The 19,108-nt window shown below is 37.9% G+C and overlaps 1 protein-coding gene across 2 annotated transcripts; it reads right to left on the minus strand.

Annotated features, from left to right (window-relative positions):
* Positions 1-5,373: 5,373 nt before the first annotated feature.
* Positions 5,374-18,963, minus strand: LOC127935642 (SH3 domain-binding protein 5-like). Of its 2 annotated transcripts, XM_052533719.1 has the most exons (7): positions 18,644-18,963; positions 18,309-18,561; positions 18,016-18,078; positions 17,156-17,284; positions 12,437-12,598; positions 10,576-10,749; positions 5,374-10,194 (listed from the first exon to the last, which is right to left on the minus strand). In XM_052533719.1, the coding sequence occupies exons 2-7, from the start codon at positions 18,552-18,554 to the stop codon at positions 9,571-9,573; spliced, it is 1,398 nt and encodes a 465-aa protein (XP_052389679.1). In that variant the 5' UTR covers positions 18,555-18,561; positions 18,644-18,963; the 3' UTR covers positions 5,374-9,570. The 2 variants fall into 2 exon arrangements, with proteins under 2 accessions (XP_052389679.1, XP_052389678.1); XM_052533718.1 differs by having other exon boundaries at positions 18,309-18,962.
* Between the last annotated feature and the right edge of the window lie 145 nt (positions 18,964-19,108).

The following is a 19,108-nucleotide window of genomic DNA, read 5'->3' on the forward strand; positions in this document are numbered from 1 at the left end:
TTAAAGCGCTCATTGGCTGATGGAAAGACAGATGGTGCGCTCATATCCCAGATAAATAGTGCAGACCTCCTCCCTGCGCAGGGTGCACGAGCCAATGTGGTCTCCAGACCTCCTCTTCCAGTGAAGTGTCACTTTGATGTATGTAGTAATTCTGTCATTGTGTTATATGAATTCATCGACTGGAGCATCTTGATTCTTTTTAGATGGCAGACCAGTTGAATATATATGTATACATACACACACACACACACACACCCTGTATAGAGGATATATACAGATAGTAAACTTGCATTGGATAGGCTTTGTTATGTGACAACAGCAAAGCATCAGAATTAAAGCCTACAAACCTAATCTTACCTATAACTAAAGCTGTTCAGTTTGTTGTCCTATTACCCAGTTGTAAATGAGCCTTTCTGAACCATGGATTCTCAAAGGAATTGTCAGTGGGTTTTGAGAATGACAATTTACAACAAAACTGGGGCTGTGGTTTATATTGTTTTGAAGAGATATTTAGTTCCCCAACATAAATCCCATATATTAGCATAAAGAAAAACATGCATTTTTAGGGCATTGTTCTCTTAATAAACCTTTAATAAATGAAAAGTGTCTTTCAAAGTCTTTTCAACATACCTTATTTTATTCATAATCAGTGGTGAATTATCCTTCCAGATTGGCCTACAAATCGACATAATAACTGAACAGCAGTGCTCTTTTTGTATTTCCGTCAAGAAACACAAAGTTAGTTCCCAGTTTCTTGTTTTGAGCTTAAGAATAGAAGAGTTCCTCTGTGAGAGTGCTGCTCTAAACCCTGTGTCTCTGTTCTTGGCAGTGGAAGCTGAGAGGATGAGTCATGCTGGTTGAAAATGATATCTCAATATTCGATGAGAGCAGCATTTATCATATGAGTGAGGGTGCAGGCAAACATTTAATTATAGACCTAGTCCATTAGAATGTCAACACCTCAAAGTCAATAATGACCTTTAAAACTTTCTGATTTGCTGGGAAGAAATGTGATGTTTGCACCAGAGTAATCAAATGGATGGCCATATACATACAGCCAAACCACTGCCACATCTCATTTCATCAGAGGATCACTCTCAGACTCTTCTGAACATTAGTTCTGCGCTCTCACATTAGACGGAAAGGAAACTGGACAGTGTGCAGTGGGCTGCTGTAATTACTCATACAGACACTGTCATATTCAAGACAAAAGATTGTCCTTGCTGAGCGCACACAGACGAGTACAGTAGGACAGGGAGCACTTCATTGTTCCCTGCTGCAAATGTTTTTTTGTTTTTTTTTCGCAGACACTTTCAAGGAGCTTTCATTTAAATATACAGCGGCATGCGGTGGAGGCAAATAATTTACATCAATCCATAAGCGCTATAGTTTCACCGTAGGGGATGTGTATTCACACAAGAGGTGCTCTTTCCACACACCAGTAGGCCTATTACCATTCATTTGGAAGAGCCAAATGTATTTCTCTCTGCGGTATTGGTTTACGTGGCTATGAATAATTGGAAGTATTCATATGAAGCAGTTATTTTTAATGGTGCTTGCAGATAGATAGAACTATTAATAAATTATAGATATAATGATTGATAGACGGAACTAAAGATAAATGATAGAGCTAAAGATAAATAGAACAATAGAACACAGATAGATAGATAGATAGATAGATAGATAGATAGATAGATAGATAGATAGATAGATAGATATGTTACAATTGAAAACAGTTTAAATTGTAATAATATTTCACGATGTTGGTGTTTTTCCTGAACTTTTCATCAATTAAATGCAACCTCTATGAAATACTTTCTATTTTCTTAAAGGTGCCATAGAATGCAAAAATCACTTTTATAAGGTGTTTGAAAACAGTTGTGTGGCTGCAGTGTGTGAAAAGAACCAGCCTATAATGGTTAAAATCCACTCACTCATTGTTTTATAATTCCCAAAAATCATAAACAGTCTCTCCACAGAGCAGTTTCAGACTATGACGACAAAGTTGGTGAAAGTCCCGCCCATTTGTGACACTCTCAGCCCTGTTAGCATATACACAGCCCTGAGTGAGAAGCTGCGGTCCGCCATTACTGTTCTCTTGCTGCAGCTGCTGGAGATAGAATGAGCTATTAAAAGTGTTGTGTGTTGGGATGCACCAACAAACATAGGAGTCTCCATAGACGACTGAGGATATGGTGGTTACCTTTCATTTTCGAAGGAAATGTCCCAGGAAAAAATGGAAAAGTTCTTTACTTTGTGCTAATATTTTACACCGGACTGCCTCACAAAAGAGGGTCAATTCAGCGCTGGATTTGTGCAAAGATTGCTTCTGAATGAGGAATCAATACCAATGCTTTGTGCACAAGCATCCAGACTCAGCATCACATGTCATATTTTGTTTTCCAAAAGAGGTCCTTGGCACTCCTCAAGTCTAATGTTGCTAACGTTACCATTGTCTCTGCCTGTTTTCACTAATGCTGCCTTCAAGTGCTACCAGAATGATCGTGAATAGGAATGTGGTAGTTCAAAATTGCGTTTGGAAGCAATGTGTGAGGATCAGTAACACTGTCATTGTAACACTGGTCGCCTGTGAGCATGAGCTCTTGAAGGTTTGTCCAGGTTTTTGCAACAAAACCCTCCCATGGACATGAAAAGTAATCAATGGCAAAAGTGCTAAAGTAGCTCAATTCCGCGGGAAAACCGCTGTCTTGGCAACACTTTATGGGAGGCAGAAGCACCAGCTCATTTTCATTTAAAGTGTCCCTATTATGCCATTTTTAAGGTAGCTAATATTGTTTTATAAGTCTCCTAAAACAAGTTTACATGCATGCAAGGTCAAAAGACATGTTAGTTTTCTCAGAAAGCAGATTTAATTTGACCTAATCTCTATAGGATTCAAAGAATCAGTCTCTCTAAACCCCTCCTTTCCGAGAGCCCTCACTTCTGTGATTGGTCAGATGGCGCAGTCCTTTGTGATTGGTCCAGAGCCGATCTTTCTATGGCTCTGGATTGGTTTACCACATACAGCGTGTGTCAGAAACTAAACGCCAATTGCCATGACAGAATGACAGCCCTGGAGACTTGAAAATACATAAAATTGATGATATGGTTTGTAGCTTACCAACTGGAGCCAGAGTCTGATGATAAACGGTTGAACTGGCTGACTGACAAGGAACTGATTCACCAGCAGGACTGGAGCAGGACATTTCTCAGTGGTAAGTGTCAAGTTTTGACAAGTTTGTGGTAATTATGAGATGTGATCAAACAAATTTACCCTCACAGCATAGAATACATCGTCTTCTTGACATGGTTAACCACAGAAATTTTACTGTGTTTGTGGGCAGGCAAGTTGGCGACGTAAACCGTTGTGTGGACATTATGCAAATTTATTACTTAGTGTCGTAGAGCCTTTACAGGAATAATTTCAATTCCTGACGACTCATTTAGGCAATTGAAACTCTTTTTTTTACTGATAATAATCTATCGTGCACTGTCGGCTTGACAACTTTGCAAATAGTTTATGTTCACATATAGCTATATAACACTGCATGAAAGTTAATAGTCGAAAAGGCACAATAGGGGCTCTTTAAAGGGGTCATACACTTTAACAGAGCGTTTTGGCTCTTACCTTAAAAGTGGCAATTTTAACAAGCTATAAAAAAAAAAAAAAGATCTTTGGGGTGTTTTGAGACAAAACTTTGCATACGCACTCTGGGGACATCAGAGAACAAATTAAAATATTGTATCAATGCATTCTATGGCACTTTTAACACAAATAAATGCTGCAACTCAAATTTTTTATCTACATCTATGAATAAGTTATGATGTATGAACTTTGTGAAGGAACAAGGCTTATTCCAGTCTGAAATGTACCCCTCCAAATTGACAATCAAAATAATGCATCTATTGATGCGTTTCCCCTCAGGTATCCCAGCAGTGGAATCAGTGAGTCACAAAGTCCCGAGTGAGAAATTTCGACATAATGAAAACCAGAAAGAGAGAGAGAAATGTGCAGGAGTAGCTCTGGATACAAATGCTGTAGGTGACACTTCATCTCCGAGTTCAAACCCAGCTGTCTTCATCTTGGCTGCCTGTCTCTATCATAAACTCCCACATCTATTGCCAACTTCACTCTCTGCAGTCACAGAGAAATTAGTCTCTCACCTTAAACTGCCCTCATCCTCCCTTTTACTGCCCTTTCAACATGACAGTTATCACATTTTACATCACATTCATCCTTTGCTCTAGTCCTCACACACCTTTCTCTCCCCAGCGGCCGGTTTCTGTGAGTTCTCTGCTCGGTATTTATATCATTGTTGAATAATTAAAGACTGAAGACAGAGGATAATCTCCTCCTCTCTTTCTCTTTTCATTATGGAAGTCCTTTTCTCCAGCACATCTGATTGATTTCAAGTAGCTGGAGTGCTCCACTGCTCTCAGCTCAACATTTATCTTAAAATACCTGAGAAACCTGGGAACTCGCCATTCTTCTTGATTACAATTAACAAGCTACTGAGACACTTTCAGTGTAACTGGTAATTAGTGGTGTTTGTTGAGCCAAGAGTAACTGGAGCTCATACGTAAGGCAATTTTCTAACAAGCCTACATGATGTCTTAGCCCCAGCAAGCGTCCTTGTCCTTCTTGCGCTTTTCATTTACTACAGCATGCATGCATGCATAATAGACACAATTATGAGAAATAAAGCCATAATTACAAGTAATAAAGTTGCAAATTAAGAAAAAAAGAGAGTCATGCAGTTACATTTTGAGTAGATCTTCAGTTGTAAAAATAGCCACAATTAGAAGAAATAAGTCATAAACAAGTCACTTTATATTTCTTGATTTCGACTCGATCTCTTGATCCAATCTCAGACAGAAACAGTTACACTGTCCAAAAAAAAATTATAATATTTGCAGTTGTGAGATATAAATTTGTACTTGCAGTGTGAGTTATAGTGTTGCATTACTACAAACAAAGCAGCAATTCTGAAATATAAAGTCACATCTGGAAGACATAGTTACAATGACACGAAAAAAGACATAATTAGAAGAAATGCATTTGGAATTGAGAGATAGAGTTACATCTAAGTCACAATTATAAAGTTGCAGCTGTGAGACAGTCACATTGTGACACTTAAAATGAAAAGTCACATTTTTAGTTAATTATGTCAAAATAGCACTAAATCCTTACAGTTGAGACAAAGTAACACTTATGAGATTTGTGAGTCACAATGTGAGTTACAGTGTAGCATTAGAAGAAACAATGTCAACATTTTGAGATACAGTTACATTGTGAGATATAAAGTCATATCATGTGATATAAAGCCACTGTCTATAATTGTGTCAAGTGAGATTAAATAAGAAACAAAAGAGTACAGTTGTTCAGTTCAAGTTTTAATATATCTAAGTGTGCAATAAATTAACATTTACAGAATAAGTTACAGTGTCAGTCACGTAAGGATTATTTGTATTCCTTATACATCAGCTTGTATATACATCAAGTTCATAAGACAGCAGCATACTGGATTAATTCTACAGATCATCATCTATTTACTATGAGGAGAGGTGAGGAATCTGTACACAGCAGGTTATGATGGGGAGGATGGATTTATCGGATTTGTGGACAAAAACTACAATAACTACATTTTAAAAAATCTAAAATTAACAAAAAACTCAGGAGAAGAGAGTAGGGTGTAAACTCGCAAACAATACTGTACTGTCTTCAGCACGGTTTGTTCAAACAGCTAGCATATTACATGATTTCAAACTAAAGTTCACATCATTCATCATTCAGTCGCTCAACTGTTGTATTATTTACTCAACTTTCCTTGTAAAAATCCAGCAGAACTGCCACACTTGTAAACATGTACCGTTTCTTGTCTTTCTGTCAAGACAAAACCCTCTTACGTTCCTGGACTGACCTAAAATCTCTCAAATAGATCAAAATCAATACAAAACAGCACCCTAGATCTAAAATATATCATAATGCCACAAATTGATGACCTAGAACTTAATATTACATGTTACACAAAATAATACCAACTGACAGTCAAAAAAATAAAATAATTATAATTATTCCAGATATAAACTTACTGAGAGAGATCCGGAGATGGGAACCAAATACAGCAATATTACAAAAAAATATATATTCCAGGTTACATACAAGTTAAGTTCGATCAACAGCGTCATATTATCCATCATCAAAAAAAAAAGACTTCGAGTCAGGTTGAATTTCATTCTCCTAAACAAACCAAAAAAAGTGTTACACTAACAATGGAAGCCTATAAGGGAAGTGTACAACTGTACCCATAGACCTGCAATGTACAGTAAGAGGTAACAGAAAGAGAAGTGAGTCTGATCTTCAATGTTCAATCCATTTTTCATTTGTTTTCCCTCTCTTTCGCATTGTGTGAAGTCTTTTCTGTCTTTTTTCACCTGATCCCTGACCGATTCTGAAACAGTAACCAAGTAGACAGGATCAGAGCGTAAGAACTACAAATCCCTGCGGACTGAATAAAATATCACCTCGGCCCCATCCCCCCATCCTTTTTGTTATTCATTAATTTGCCGAGAACATCTGAACCCCCTTTTGCTACAGTGCAGTTTTACAATAATGCCACGTCAGTCAGTGGAGGTGTGTTAATATCCTACTTCCTCTCGATTACTCTATTTCTTATGTCCAAAAATGGATGCATTATAATCTAAGTCTGAATCTTAGTCATCACCCCTGGAGGAGCTCTCCGCTCATCTGGACCGTGTAGCACTGTTAGTTATGGAAGCCAGTTTCCACTATCACTATCACTATCACAAAAAAAAAAAATACAATTAACAAGACTATTGTAGGTTTATTTCATGCAATTTATATAACATAAAATAGCACAACTTGCAAATGTGACTTATAATTGCAACTTGAGGTCTTGCAATGTCACAATGGGCCTCATTCATGAAACATGAACAGGAACTTTGTGTCAAATTGTTTGTAAAGCCATTCTCAAGTAATTTTTCAGAGTCATGAATAAACACAAATTGTGTTTAGGAATTTCATATAAAAAATTAATTAATTAAAGATGAAAACAAATCACGAATCTAAACAAATATGATGTCATAATTCAATTATGCTGTGGATTCTAAAATTCATTTAATACTTGTTTATCAAATATGAGGTTTGGAACATTTGTGAATCTGAAGGAGAGTTTTCTGGAAGGTCCATTTTTTGTGCAAATTACTCATTAAAAAAAGTTTAATGAATGAGGCCCATCGAGACTTTATTGCTCTTAACTGTGACAATATATTTTGAAATGCAATTACCGTTTTATTAAATTGTTTTCACTCTGTGGTGGAAACAGGCTTCCATAGTTAGTAGTAGATGGAGTGTGTAATTTTTGTTACAGTTCTCCAAATTTAATGTGCAGCAATAATGTTTCCACTAGTATGTTGTTTTCCCCAAAAAGTTCTATTTTTTAGTTTGATCGTCCCGACCAGCCCGACACAGCAAAACTGGCTCAACCAATGGCATAAGTTTGGGGGTGGGATTGTATGTTTATGTAACCAATAGAGCATCACAGTCCCACCCACAGCCCGAGAGAGCTCTGGTGTCGGAAGTAAATTTCCCAGTCATTTCTCCCATTGACTTTTGGAAAAATCCGTATCTAAAGAGTTTTAGGACATGTGTGAGGATAACCAGCTACGGCTGAGCTCATAAGCATACAATATATCATTTCGAGTGAAAAAACGAAGAGAAAATCCAAAAACAGTCAAAGGTACAAGACTGTGTACATAATTTCATTTCGAGCGAAGGAACTACTCATCCCATAAACCACTGCGCCTTACTGAATTCGACTGAAGCCCACAGCCGCGAACGAGCCTTTTGAGCGACTTCCAAATCTGACGACAGCCGCGCAAACTTTTTCCTCCAGTGAATTTTATTTTATATAGTGAATGTGCAGTAGTAGCAGTTATTTCAGTATTATGTAAATAAATAGTGTTTTATATAGGTATTGTGTATTGAATATCATATTTATCATCGTGTATTTTATCATGTATTTTATATTGTGTGCGTGTGTGAAAGTGGTTACCGATAACGTCAGCAACATGGTGCAGTGCCTTGTCGTTGCAATGAATTATTACACAAATGTAAGTAAATGCACAAAAAGGTAAGCCAAGGCTAAATATTGTTTTGACAGTGCCATCATAAAATGCTTGATATGACTCATACTGTATGAAGGCTACAGTAGCCTAGCTAAAGTGGACGATAATGCTAACTAACGTTACCAACCTCCCTGCAAAACTCACCAAAACTTTGTAGGTCTTGTCCCTCATGCTGGCCCTTACAAAACCCACAAGCTGACCCTCGGACACGCTACACTCAACTAACGTTACATGACCCGATCTGAAGTGGGTTTAACCCCTTTGAACACTTTTGTTTTCCTCCTTGAAAAAAGCCATCATGGCATCCAAGGAGATCATGATTGCACTGATAAGTCTACCGTGCAAAAACAAACACAGGTTTTTATTTTATTTTTTTATTAATGATCTTCAGACTTCATGGACCTTCGCGGGTTTTAACCAGACGGTTACACAAGCTCCACCAATGCATCACTGACTACGTTTACATGCTGCCAAAAACCCGTTCAAAACTGGGATATTAGCAATAACCCGGTTGCGCACGGCCATGTAAACACCGGCAAAAACCCGGATATGCTCATATCCCGTTTTTTAAAAACCGGGATATTATACCTGGGGTACCCCTTTTCTAACCCGAATATATGGTCTTGTAAATGCGTTTCGGCATATCCCCATCAAAATGTGTGTTCTGCGCATGTTCTATTCGCAAGGAATCTTGGTCTTTTTGAGTCTTTGGATACAGGAAGAAGAATCGGAAATGACGCATATTGCGTCTTACGTCCAGACGCTAACCGTGCGTTGCCGTTTACATCGGGATATTGGTGACTGATTACACATTCCATGTATACTGGAGTAACTCTCTCTGCTCACGCATGTAAACGGGTTATCCCGAATGTTTCAGAAACCTGAATAGTGACCATAACCCGACCATAACCTGAATTTTAACAGCTTGGAAACGTAGTCACTGTGGGATTGTTCAGGATTGTGGCTAATGAAGTACTTATCCAAGACATTGCGTATAAAAGGCATTTATCTCAAAACAAGGTTAGTGCCCCATGAACTTTTGGCGTTTATATGAGCATATACTATCGCTTAGTACAGCCATAGCTGGTTTTAAATCTACCATGTATTGTTACATTTTTATGGCTTATACCCCAACTGTCAATGCAGAAATTGTATTGAATTCTTACTTCCGGCACCAGCTTGTGGACGGGACTGAGATGCTCTATTATGTAACCAACCAGAGAGTGTTTCAGGAAACCTGTATGTTTTGCAATCCCACCACAAGGGGCGCTGACATTACACACTTCACCTTTAAGCAAATGCAGAGTGTTTTCAGTCTGATTCATTTGTAGTCAGTTGAGAGGCTCGTCTGGAAGCCTGCAGGCAAGCTTTAGCCCTCCAAGATTGGGATGGAGTAACAGGCAACTCTAATTTCCTGTTTCCTCACAAACTAATACTTCTGTGGTGCTGCTTCACAAAGCTCTCACGCTCTCTATCTCTCTGCTGTCTGTCCGTCCCTGAGGCACCTTTCTCTTCGTCCTGTCTCGAGAGGTTCGCCACCTCTCTCTCTACTATTCTATCGTTGACCCTAAATCCTCTCTCGCTCTCCGCCTCTTTCTCCTCACCTATTATACTTCCGACGTCACTAAGGTTGCCCAAGTGCTCCACAGAATCAAACTTCTCTAGGTCGGAGGCGATGGTTTGCAGGCTGATGACTGACATGGAGTCTGACCCCGCCTTTTCCGCCCTCTCTCTTTGGCCCCAGCCCGCCTCCCTGTGTTTCTCCACCCACTGCCTGGTTTTCTCCTGATCGCCCCAGTCATTATCCATTAAAGGATTGGCCACCACCCCTGCATACGCCCCTGCCTTGATTATACCCTCAGACTCTGCCCCCACCGGAGAGCTCCGGCCCCCAAAGGCTCTGTTGCGCTCTCTGGCAGCACGAATGCGACCCCTTTGCGCATGTATCTGCTCGCTGATTTGCTCAAGGTTGCGGAGGGCAACAGAATATCGGGTCTTCACCTTCGCCACCCGTTCCTCCAGCTGGACGACTTTGGACTTGTGGTCCTGTTTAATGAGTGATGATAATCATAAAACAATGGATAAAAATAATTTTTGTCACGTTCATGCAAGAAATATATTAATGACATTATAGCAATCACATGAACAGAGGATCATCCAATCTGAAAAAAATATTTTAGAATAATTAGGCATGTACTACGAATATTGAAATTCAACCCAATTATTTTCATGTTATGGTCAATAATCAATAACTGGCTGACGTTATAAAAATGCATACTACTACAAAATGTAATAGACTAAAACAAACAAGAAAAAAATTCATAGAATCAATTTTAGGATTTCATAGGATTTCATTTTGTTACTTAATTCGATACGGCTAGCATACCTTGAATACCATTACAGCAGAGGCCAATCTCTGATGCATACCTCTAAGATGTGGTTGAACTGAGCCTTGAGCTCAAAATAAGGCTTGGACTTGATAATGACCCTCTTAAGAGCCTTCTGCAAAGTCTGCACACGCGCTTCCGCTTCCTGACAGAGCTGAGTGACACGCTGGTGCTCCCTCTCGCTCCTCAAACGCTCCTCTTCTGCCTCGTTCACCTGAAAACAGCAACATGTCAAATGTGATATCCTGTTCTGTTCTCAATATACATTTAAGCTAATTTATTCTCATATCTTTCTGTATCATTCATACAAAGACTTGACAAGTCAGTATTTAGATTTATGCATTTAGCAGACGCTTTTATCCAAAGAGACTTACATTGCATTCAGGCTAACAATTTTCTACTACCATGTGTTCCCTTGAACCACCAACCTTGCGCTTGCTAAAGCAATTATCTACCAGTTCAGCTACAGGAATACTATCGCATAATATCGATATATTATAATATCAATATCGCATCAACTTCTCAATAACAGCGTATTCTTAAGAGTTTCAAGAAACTTATATGGACGATAACATTCAGGAATGTTAAAGGTACAGTACTTCAGTATAAAGTTTACTTCGTTCTATTGTTTTCGTTCTAAGTTGTTTTATTACTGGTAATTTGTTTCTTTCTCTATATTTTATTACTGTTTACTAAAATTATAGAATTTGCTTTAAGTTAGCATAAATTTCCTGAATAACCCAGTTTTTTTCTGTAATGTGACGCATTTCAGTAAGACATGATACTGAATGAGAAAAAAAAAGCAATCCGGGAATTGTTAAAAGTGGGCATTAGAAAAGAGAATGGAGCCAGACTGAATGCGAGTTCGTTAAAATAACCTTTTGGCGATCCAGAAAACCATACAGCCTAAGTGACATCAGGAGAAAAGTCACTGCAGAGAAAGTTATTACATCTGGATTAAAGATAACAAAGACAGTTTTATTCTTTGGAATAACGTGCACCAATAAATCATCCACAGTAAGACGAGGCACATCCAATGTTATTATTCTGTTGTAATTTGTTTCTTTGATTTTTTTTATTACCGTTTCGTCAGTAATAAAATGTTCTGCTGTAATTAGTTTCTTTGATTTTTTTTTAAATTACTGATTGTTAGTCAAATGATTAATTAAAAAACTTGAAGCATTGTTTACTTCATTACTAATTACTTGAACGATCAATTAAAAAACTTCAAGCACTGTAATTTGTATTTTTGTTCTATTCTGTGTTATTTTTCTGTACTTTATTACTGACTGCTCACTTTGAATGATTAATTAATCAACCTGAATCAGTGTTTACTTCAATTGTAACTTTGTTCCATCGTATTATTATTATTTTTTTGCATGTAATTTGTTCTTTAATTTATTACTGACTGTTCACTTGAATGATTAATTGAATTAAGGCAATGATTATAATAACGAAGTCCGTTTAATAGTGTGTAAGTATTTTGGTATTAGTATTAAGAATCTTGAAATGTCACTTTTTATCAACTTTGGTATCAACAACTGAAGTTTTGGTGACTGTAGGATAATTTCACATCTGAAAAGTGCTGCTTCATTTTACCGGCAGGGCTTGAATTAAATATAAATGAAGAAATGTAACCTTGATCTTTAAGTTTAGGTGTGCATTCATCAGCATTATTGATTGCTCCCACTATCACAATCAAATTCACACTAACCAGCTGTGCACATTTAAAGAAGACACATTAAGATTTAACAATAAAACCTACAATTGTAACAATGAGGGACTGATTTTTGCAATTAAGACCTGTTGTAAACCTAAGAGCATTTGTGTTTTTGTGCAAATTTATGCCACCGCCTGTTACCGTGATTATCAAAGAGCAATGCTGAGTCACTATGTTGTACCTTGGCTGTGGCGTGGTTTAGCATCTCTTGCCAGGTAGGGTCCAATGTGTTCCTGTCAGCCAATAAACCTTGCTCAGCCACATAAACCATCTCTCTGGCAGCCGTGTGCATGGAGACAGCCCTCTCGTACCTCAGCGCAGCCTTCTGGGTCTCCTGTTGAGCCTGTGGGTAAGGTCATCCGTCATATTTCATATATAGCAATCAATCAGTCAGCTCTGTAAACATGCAGCCAATCAGAAGAAGCGAAAGAAGCGAAGCTGACCTTACAGAGAGACATAAAGTGAATAGGCACTGCAAATCCTTCCAAACTTTATATCAGGTTATATGTATGTAATAAAACACTAGCTATGGGATGTGGGATCAGTATGAAAGAATATAACAATTTAAAAGCAATATTACTTATGTAATAAAAGAAAATATAAGAGAGAAGTACTCTGTATAGTACTTCTCATCACACAAAGCCATAACCATCCACTTTATATAATGAGGGTGAAATGGCCAATAGGAGTTGAGGACTGTAAAGTTGACATCCAATCCAATCATACCACAAACAAGGCTGGATTTGAAAACCTTTTAGCTCAAAAAGCCTGGCTTGCTGTCAGTGAAAATTGCTGTGCACAGATCTGAACACCCAAACCAATCAATAAAAGTCTGGAACCGGGAATGGCAGGCCAGATTTCATTGGGATAACTTGCTGCAAATATGGCATCCTCGCCAAGGATGATATCTGACTTTGGCTACGTTCATATCGACAATTGCATTTACTAGCAGACTAGCAGACTCTACAAATGTTCAGTTTACAGGAGGGGAACAAATGATGTCTGCATGAATGAATATCTGAAGCCAAGACCCTTTTAACTGCTGCGAGAGCCATGAATATCACCTTTAAACATAGTGACAGGAACAAAAGTTAATATCTATGATGATCACATGTGTAACTCCAGAAAGTCTCATCAGAACTGGAACCACATTATTCAAGTAAAAGCTTAATAAACATAGTAGAATTGAGAAAACACAACACATTCATGCAGAAGAGATGGGATCTTCATTGCAGTTCGTACAGCACATTTTAATTGAACTCACTCTCAAAATTCAGTTGTGAGACCTGAAAATCTTGACAGGTAAGGCTGAATATAAAATGAGGATGGCGCTCTTGTTTATAACTGGAAAGTTTGTGAATATAATATTATTTTGCACAATATTCATCGATAGAGATCAAATCACTATGGAGGAGAAAATATGCCTATAAAAGGGTTTGCGAAAGCATAAGGTCATTATTAAAAGCAGACACATCATTTTCAGAAAACTATGCCATATTTCTCAGGAAACCCTATCAGAAGGTGCAAGACGCAAATACAGGAACTGAATTCAAAATTATTAGAGGCACTGGATCTTGCTTTAAATTTGTGTATGTGCAAAAAACAGATATTCAGAATTTACCAGACTGTGGGTTGCCTGCATGAATAGTCGACTAAATCAGTCTTAAGAAAGCCCTGTAGAGTTTGGCTGGTTTTGGGTTCACTCAACACAGACATGTTTCTAATGAAGGAGGCTACATAAAACGTATCCCTGTGCTCAGAGAGCAAAGAAAAGAACAGAATATAGAGTTCTCGAGACATGTTTTGTCAAAGGTTGGACTATTTTAACTTAACATTCGGTCTTAAAAATGCAAAGCTTGTGGCGAAATGCTCAAACAACAGCACAACACACGATGCCATTCCAAAGCTATCTGTCTGAATGTGTATTGCTTAAGTAGCGCTGCTCTAAAGGGGATCAATTTAAAGAAGCAACAATTTCGAGGGTGTTTTAGTATGCAAGCTGTCTAATACACATACATACACCAGAGCTGGTGAACAGTGACTTCTTTAAATGCCCATGCGATCTAATTTATCAGAAGCCACAAATAAGAAACTCCATGGCAGGTGTTGATTTAAAAGTAGGGCTGTTGCCTGGAATAGTCAATAAGTGTTTATTTGGCGAAAACCAATGAAAAAAAAGTCACTATGAATACTTCGCTCAAGCATGTTGCCAAATAACATGTACCTTCAACATAGTTTGTCTATGCCAAAATGAATGAAAATGTTTTCAGTGCACTTCCAAAATTTGCTTTGCTAGAAAAAACATGAAAATATAGATATATTTGATCATAATCAAATGTTTTTTCCCATTTGATTTAATGGAGTTAAGCATCAAATACGATGTGGTTTTCAGTATACGAGATCTGGAAGCAACAGCACATTTTTCTGCTTTGGCAAGCATTTCACGGGCTGCTTTTCTTGCACATGAAATAACCCACAGCCCCACAAAACTACGAGGATGTGGAACAATAACAGGGTTCGTACAGATACTGTATAATGAAATTCCAGGACTTTCCAGGACTTTTCAAGCACTATTTTGGGGATTTTCAAGGACTACAATCAGAGGTCTCACTTATCAAATATATACTTTATTTACTTTAAATTCTAAAAAAGGAAAATAGATGAATAAAAATTAAACAAGATGGTACAAATAAGGTACAGCACATTAAAGTATTCAATGCCTGTGGCAACTCTAAGTATGAGAACATGAAAGTCACGGTACTCTGTGCATTAAAGAGCGCATCCAAAGAGGAAATAAACTTCTTATTCAGTTCTCTTCTCCAGATGTTCCACAAGGTTTACGGTTCTGCAAAAGATGTACAAATAAAATTACACCAAATGTATTCAGTCATGGCAATCTAGCAAGCATGCAGTGTTGGTTGTAACAGTTACAAAGTAATTATTTAAATTTATTCTAATGACTTGCTTGCACTAAAACTATTGTTTATATTGTAAAAATTGTTTATCACTCAAATTGCAGATACAGGGTATTCAAAATACAGTATACAACTTATTACATAATGTATATTAAAGTTACTTTGAGCACAAAAAAATCTTTGTGAAATGCATACGTTTTAATGTTGTAGAAAAAAAACGTAAAAGTTTTAACTGTGACATGGTCATGACAAATACATTTATTAAAATATAGATTTATCCTTATTAAAGCTTCAAATGTTATTCAATCAAGAGCAGAAAGTGATTTTCTCTTTTTCTTTTGATTAACATTGAGACTGACAGCAGTGGGTTTATTAGACAGCTGTCTCTTTAAGACCTGACGCACATTTCGCGGATCTGACACAAATCCGGTTTTCTTCCAGCTCTTGACCTTCATTTAAGTCTTTGAAACTCATTTAAGACTGTGCTTGCGAGGATACTCCCCAAAATTGTCATTTTGACAATTTTATGTTTCGTCCTCAAGTAATCAATGCGGTACTGGTGCGCACTGTCTGAGGAGAAGCGGCCTTTCTCTCGGTGTACGTGTGAGCAGCAAAGAATGCCTCTTCAGACAGCGCTTCTTCAGAACCGAATTGATTTCTACTTTGGCTCTTATCGCGCTTGAAAAACACTTGAATGAGAGCATGATCATATGCTATAACCAAACCAAAGAGTGCCAGAAAAAAACGGATGGTGCTTTACTTAAACTGAAAATATTAATCACAAAAATAAAATGCTTACCTGTTGCACTGTGACTGTTGGGGTGAAATATTCTCGGACGGATGGTGGTCCAGTGCGTGCAACTGCACTGACATGACGCTCCCCTTGCATGTGACTCTTCAGTGCCGATTCGCCCATGTTTGAAATCTCGAGGGATTTGCGGCATATTTTACAATGAGCACGATGCACACTTTTAGGGTCTTCAAGAAGCCAATTTTTATATGGCTCCTTTTCCAGCCAAGCTGGATTAAATTTACACTTTCTTGGCATTTCTTCGTCTTACTCTTTACCATTTCGTAAATGTGCTCCAGGTAAGTGATGTCAGAACGAGCGAGTTAACGTATAAGGCGGGTAGAAGGAGGGGGATGGGCTGAGGTGTTAATTTTGAGCGTTAATTTTGTTTTATAGAAAAAAAATATACACTTCAAAATTGCTTTGTAAATTCATAAATATTGCCTTTAAATAATTCAAGCACTTTTCAATTACCTCGTCATTAATATGACTGTTTTCAAGGGTTTTCCAGGACTTAAATTTCAAAAAGTCAAATTCAAGTACTTCAAGCACTTTAAGCACCTTGTACGAACCCTGCAATAATGACAATTCATAGCAATAAAGCGCAGGCCCCAGAGTTTTATCACTTGCCCAAATCCCTCCGTAACTGCCACAGATTTGCAGAAATTTACCGTTATTCATCAAATGAATAATGTAAAGACAGTTACATAAAAATTTAGCTTTGCAGCACAGAAATAAATTATACTTTAAAATACAGCTATTTCGAATTGTAAAACTTAATCAATATGGAAAACGACTACATTTATTGAGCTTGTCTACTCGTTCTTATTTACAGTTTCTCATGAGAAGGACTGAAAGTTTTAATTCGGTGTTTTCAATCACTCTCTATAGCCTCGGCTAAACGATTTTCATCAGTTCACTTACATATTTGAAATTGGCTGCAAAATGCTAATGAAAAGTGATGTGCAAATCACATCTCGTGTTATCAGTGTTGATCACATTAACACACTCGCTCTTTCACCATAATGATCACTGCACTGAGAACAGTTTTTAGTGGTTCAGCAGAAGGATTTTACACAATAATGAGACTGGAAATGAATCAGCAAAGTACAAAAACATCTTGAACTCATCTGAGTAGATATGAAGCACACAAACATGCAATATTAGGCTCTCTTGCTCTCAAACACACACACACCTCTTTAGCGAGTCTACGGGCTTCGTAGTAAGGTCTGGCTTTCTCGATGCAGGCTCCCAGCTGAGAGCCCTGAGCGTTGAGTTTGCGTGCGGAGTCTGTGAGGATCCTCCTGTAGCTGGATCTCGCTTCCTAAACGAGTGTTAGACAGAGATAAAGAGAGTGAGAGAAACACAATGCTTAACTTGGCGTGTTGCGTAAAACACGTAAACAATACATATATTAATACTCGAATTTAGTGGTTCTCAACTGATCAGCACTCACAACTTGGTAAAAAACCCAGGGCTTCAACTCAAACTAACCCACATGGCCAGTTTGATTTATCTCTCTCCCTCTCTTTTTCACATCTTTACTATTACTCTTAAACAATTTTATGCATCCTTATTGAAAAATATATTTATTTTACAAATGTCTTACAGATCCCAAAGTTTTGAACAGTAGCATATATTATAAACACTGTGTCATTGCACTTCAGCAATTTTTGTGCACATCTCATTAACAGTTGTTAAATAGCTTTATTGCATTATATTGAATATAAATGATCACTATATCAGCCCTTCTCACCAGACATAGTATAGCCACTGATCATTAAAAATAATTATATTTATGGTCATTCACCCGCTGAAAAAGATTGGAACTAATTCTGGCTTCACAAAAAAAACGGTGAGACAATAGAACAGGTGTGAAGTGAATGGTATTATTAAGTACTGTTGCAAGATGTAATGGCAAGTCATTATATCATTCAAAACTCTAAGGCTGTGTCTCATCACGTGTGCATTTCGAAACAGGATGAGGCGTCTATGTCTAAGTAGGCAAATCACTAGATTTTGAGACACGTCCCTAGTGTCATACACATTACTTACATCCAGCTGTAGTTCCAGTCTGTTGATCTCATCACTGGCCTGATTCAAGTGCTCCAGCTCCTCCTGACAAAATAGTTGACATTCATTTACTATTAATAGAAGTATTAAATAACAGACAGAGGCATATGCATTTATATTAAACCGGTAAAATCACAGACCAGCAAATCTTATTCTAACATTTTGCTATTATATTCTATGAATAGAAGCAAACTGTGAATAATATATGTCATAGTTCAGGAAGTTCAGGGTCATAGTCACAGTATCAGGTTTATTTTGGGTCCAAATCCTAATACCTGAATCCTGGGGTCCAGCTCTTCCTCATATTCCTCCTTATCTTCATAAAACTCCGCCTTATCTTTCCCTTCCACCACAGTGCTCTCGGTTTTGCTCGTGATTTCCTCGTTTCCTCCATCCCCGCTTCTGTTTTTCAGGGTGTCGTCCCTCTCTCCGGTGTCCACCGCGGCACTCTGCTCTCTCCACTCCCCGGACTCAGGCTCCCCGGACCCGGGGGGGTTCTCACGTTGACGCCCCGGTTCCATCCGTGGCCTTGAGAATGACCCGTTTTGTTCTTAGAAATCAGAAAATATAAGTGCTTATATGTTTGCCATGCCTATAAATATATATCTACCCGAGTCTTTGCTGGTAAAGTGCTACATAATCGGTGAAGGAGAGTCATTTAACGGCGCAGGCGTGTTGTTTGCAGCGGAAGCGTCACGCAGAGGAGCTGACGGCGCAGAATGACCCGAGCTGAACCGTTAGCTTCGCGGCTAACTGCAGAAATCACAGCCTCTACAGTCTCCAGATCGCACTGCTCAGGGCTCACAAATACAGCGATAATTTAGTAGACTGACACTCTTAATAGTTTCCGTGATTTCTTAACCTCGCTATTTCTCCTCTCTCTAGCCGTCTTATTATTCTGATCGTTACAAACATTTTCCACTAAACCCAAAGTTCCCTCTTAGTTACGTTACTCCAGTTATTGTTACTGTAAAACCATATCATATATAATCTAAATTAATTTGGGATCTTCAAAAAGTAGGCTATAAGTAACTCAGGAAAAAAAATCCTGTCTTATCACCAGTTATATTATACT

Source organism: Carassius gibelio, chromosome A19 (genome assembly GCF_023724105.1).
Source record: "Carassius gibelio isolate Cgi1373 ecotype wild population from Czech Republic chromosome A19, carGib1.2-hapl.c, whole genome shotgun sequence".
Taxonomy (NCBI): Eukaryota; Metazoa; Chordata; class Actinopteri; order Cypriniformes; family Cyprinidae; genus Carassius; species Carassius gibelio.

Excerpts from the sequence above, each read along its gene's own strand:
- LOC127935642 (XM_052533719.1), bottom strand. The coding sequence starts at position 18,554 with ATGGAACCGGGGCGTCAACGTGAGAACCCCCCCGGGTCCGGGGAGCCT. Across the intron at positions 12,599-17,155 it reads CCCGTAGACTCGCTAAAGAG|GCTCAACAGGAGACCCAGAA; the intron begins GTGTGTGTGTGT and ends CCTTACCCACAG. Across the intron at positions 10,195-10,575 it reads AGTTCAACCACATCTTAGAG|GACCACAAGTCCAAAGTCGT; the intron begins GTATGCATCAGA and ends CTCATTAAACAG.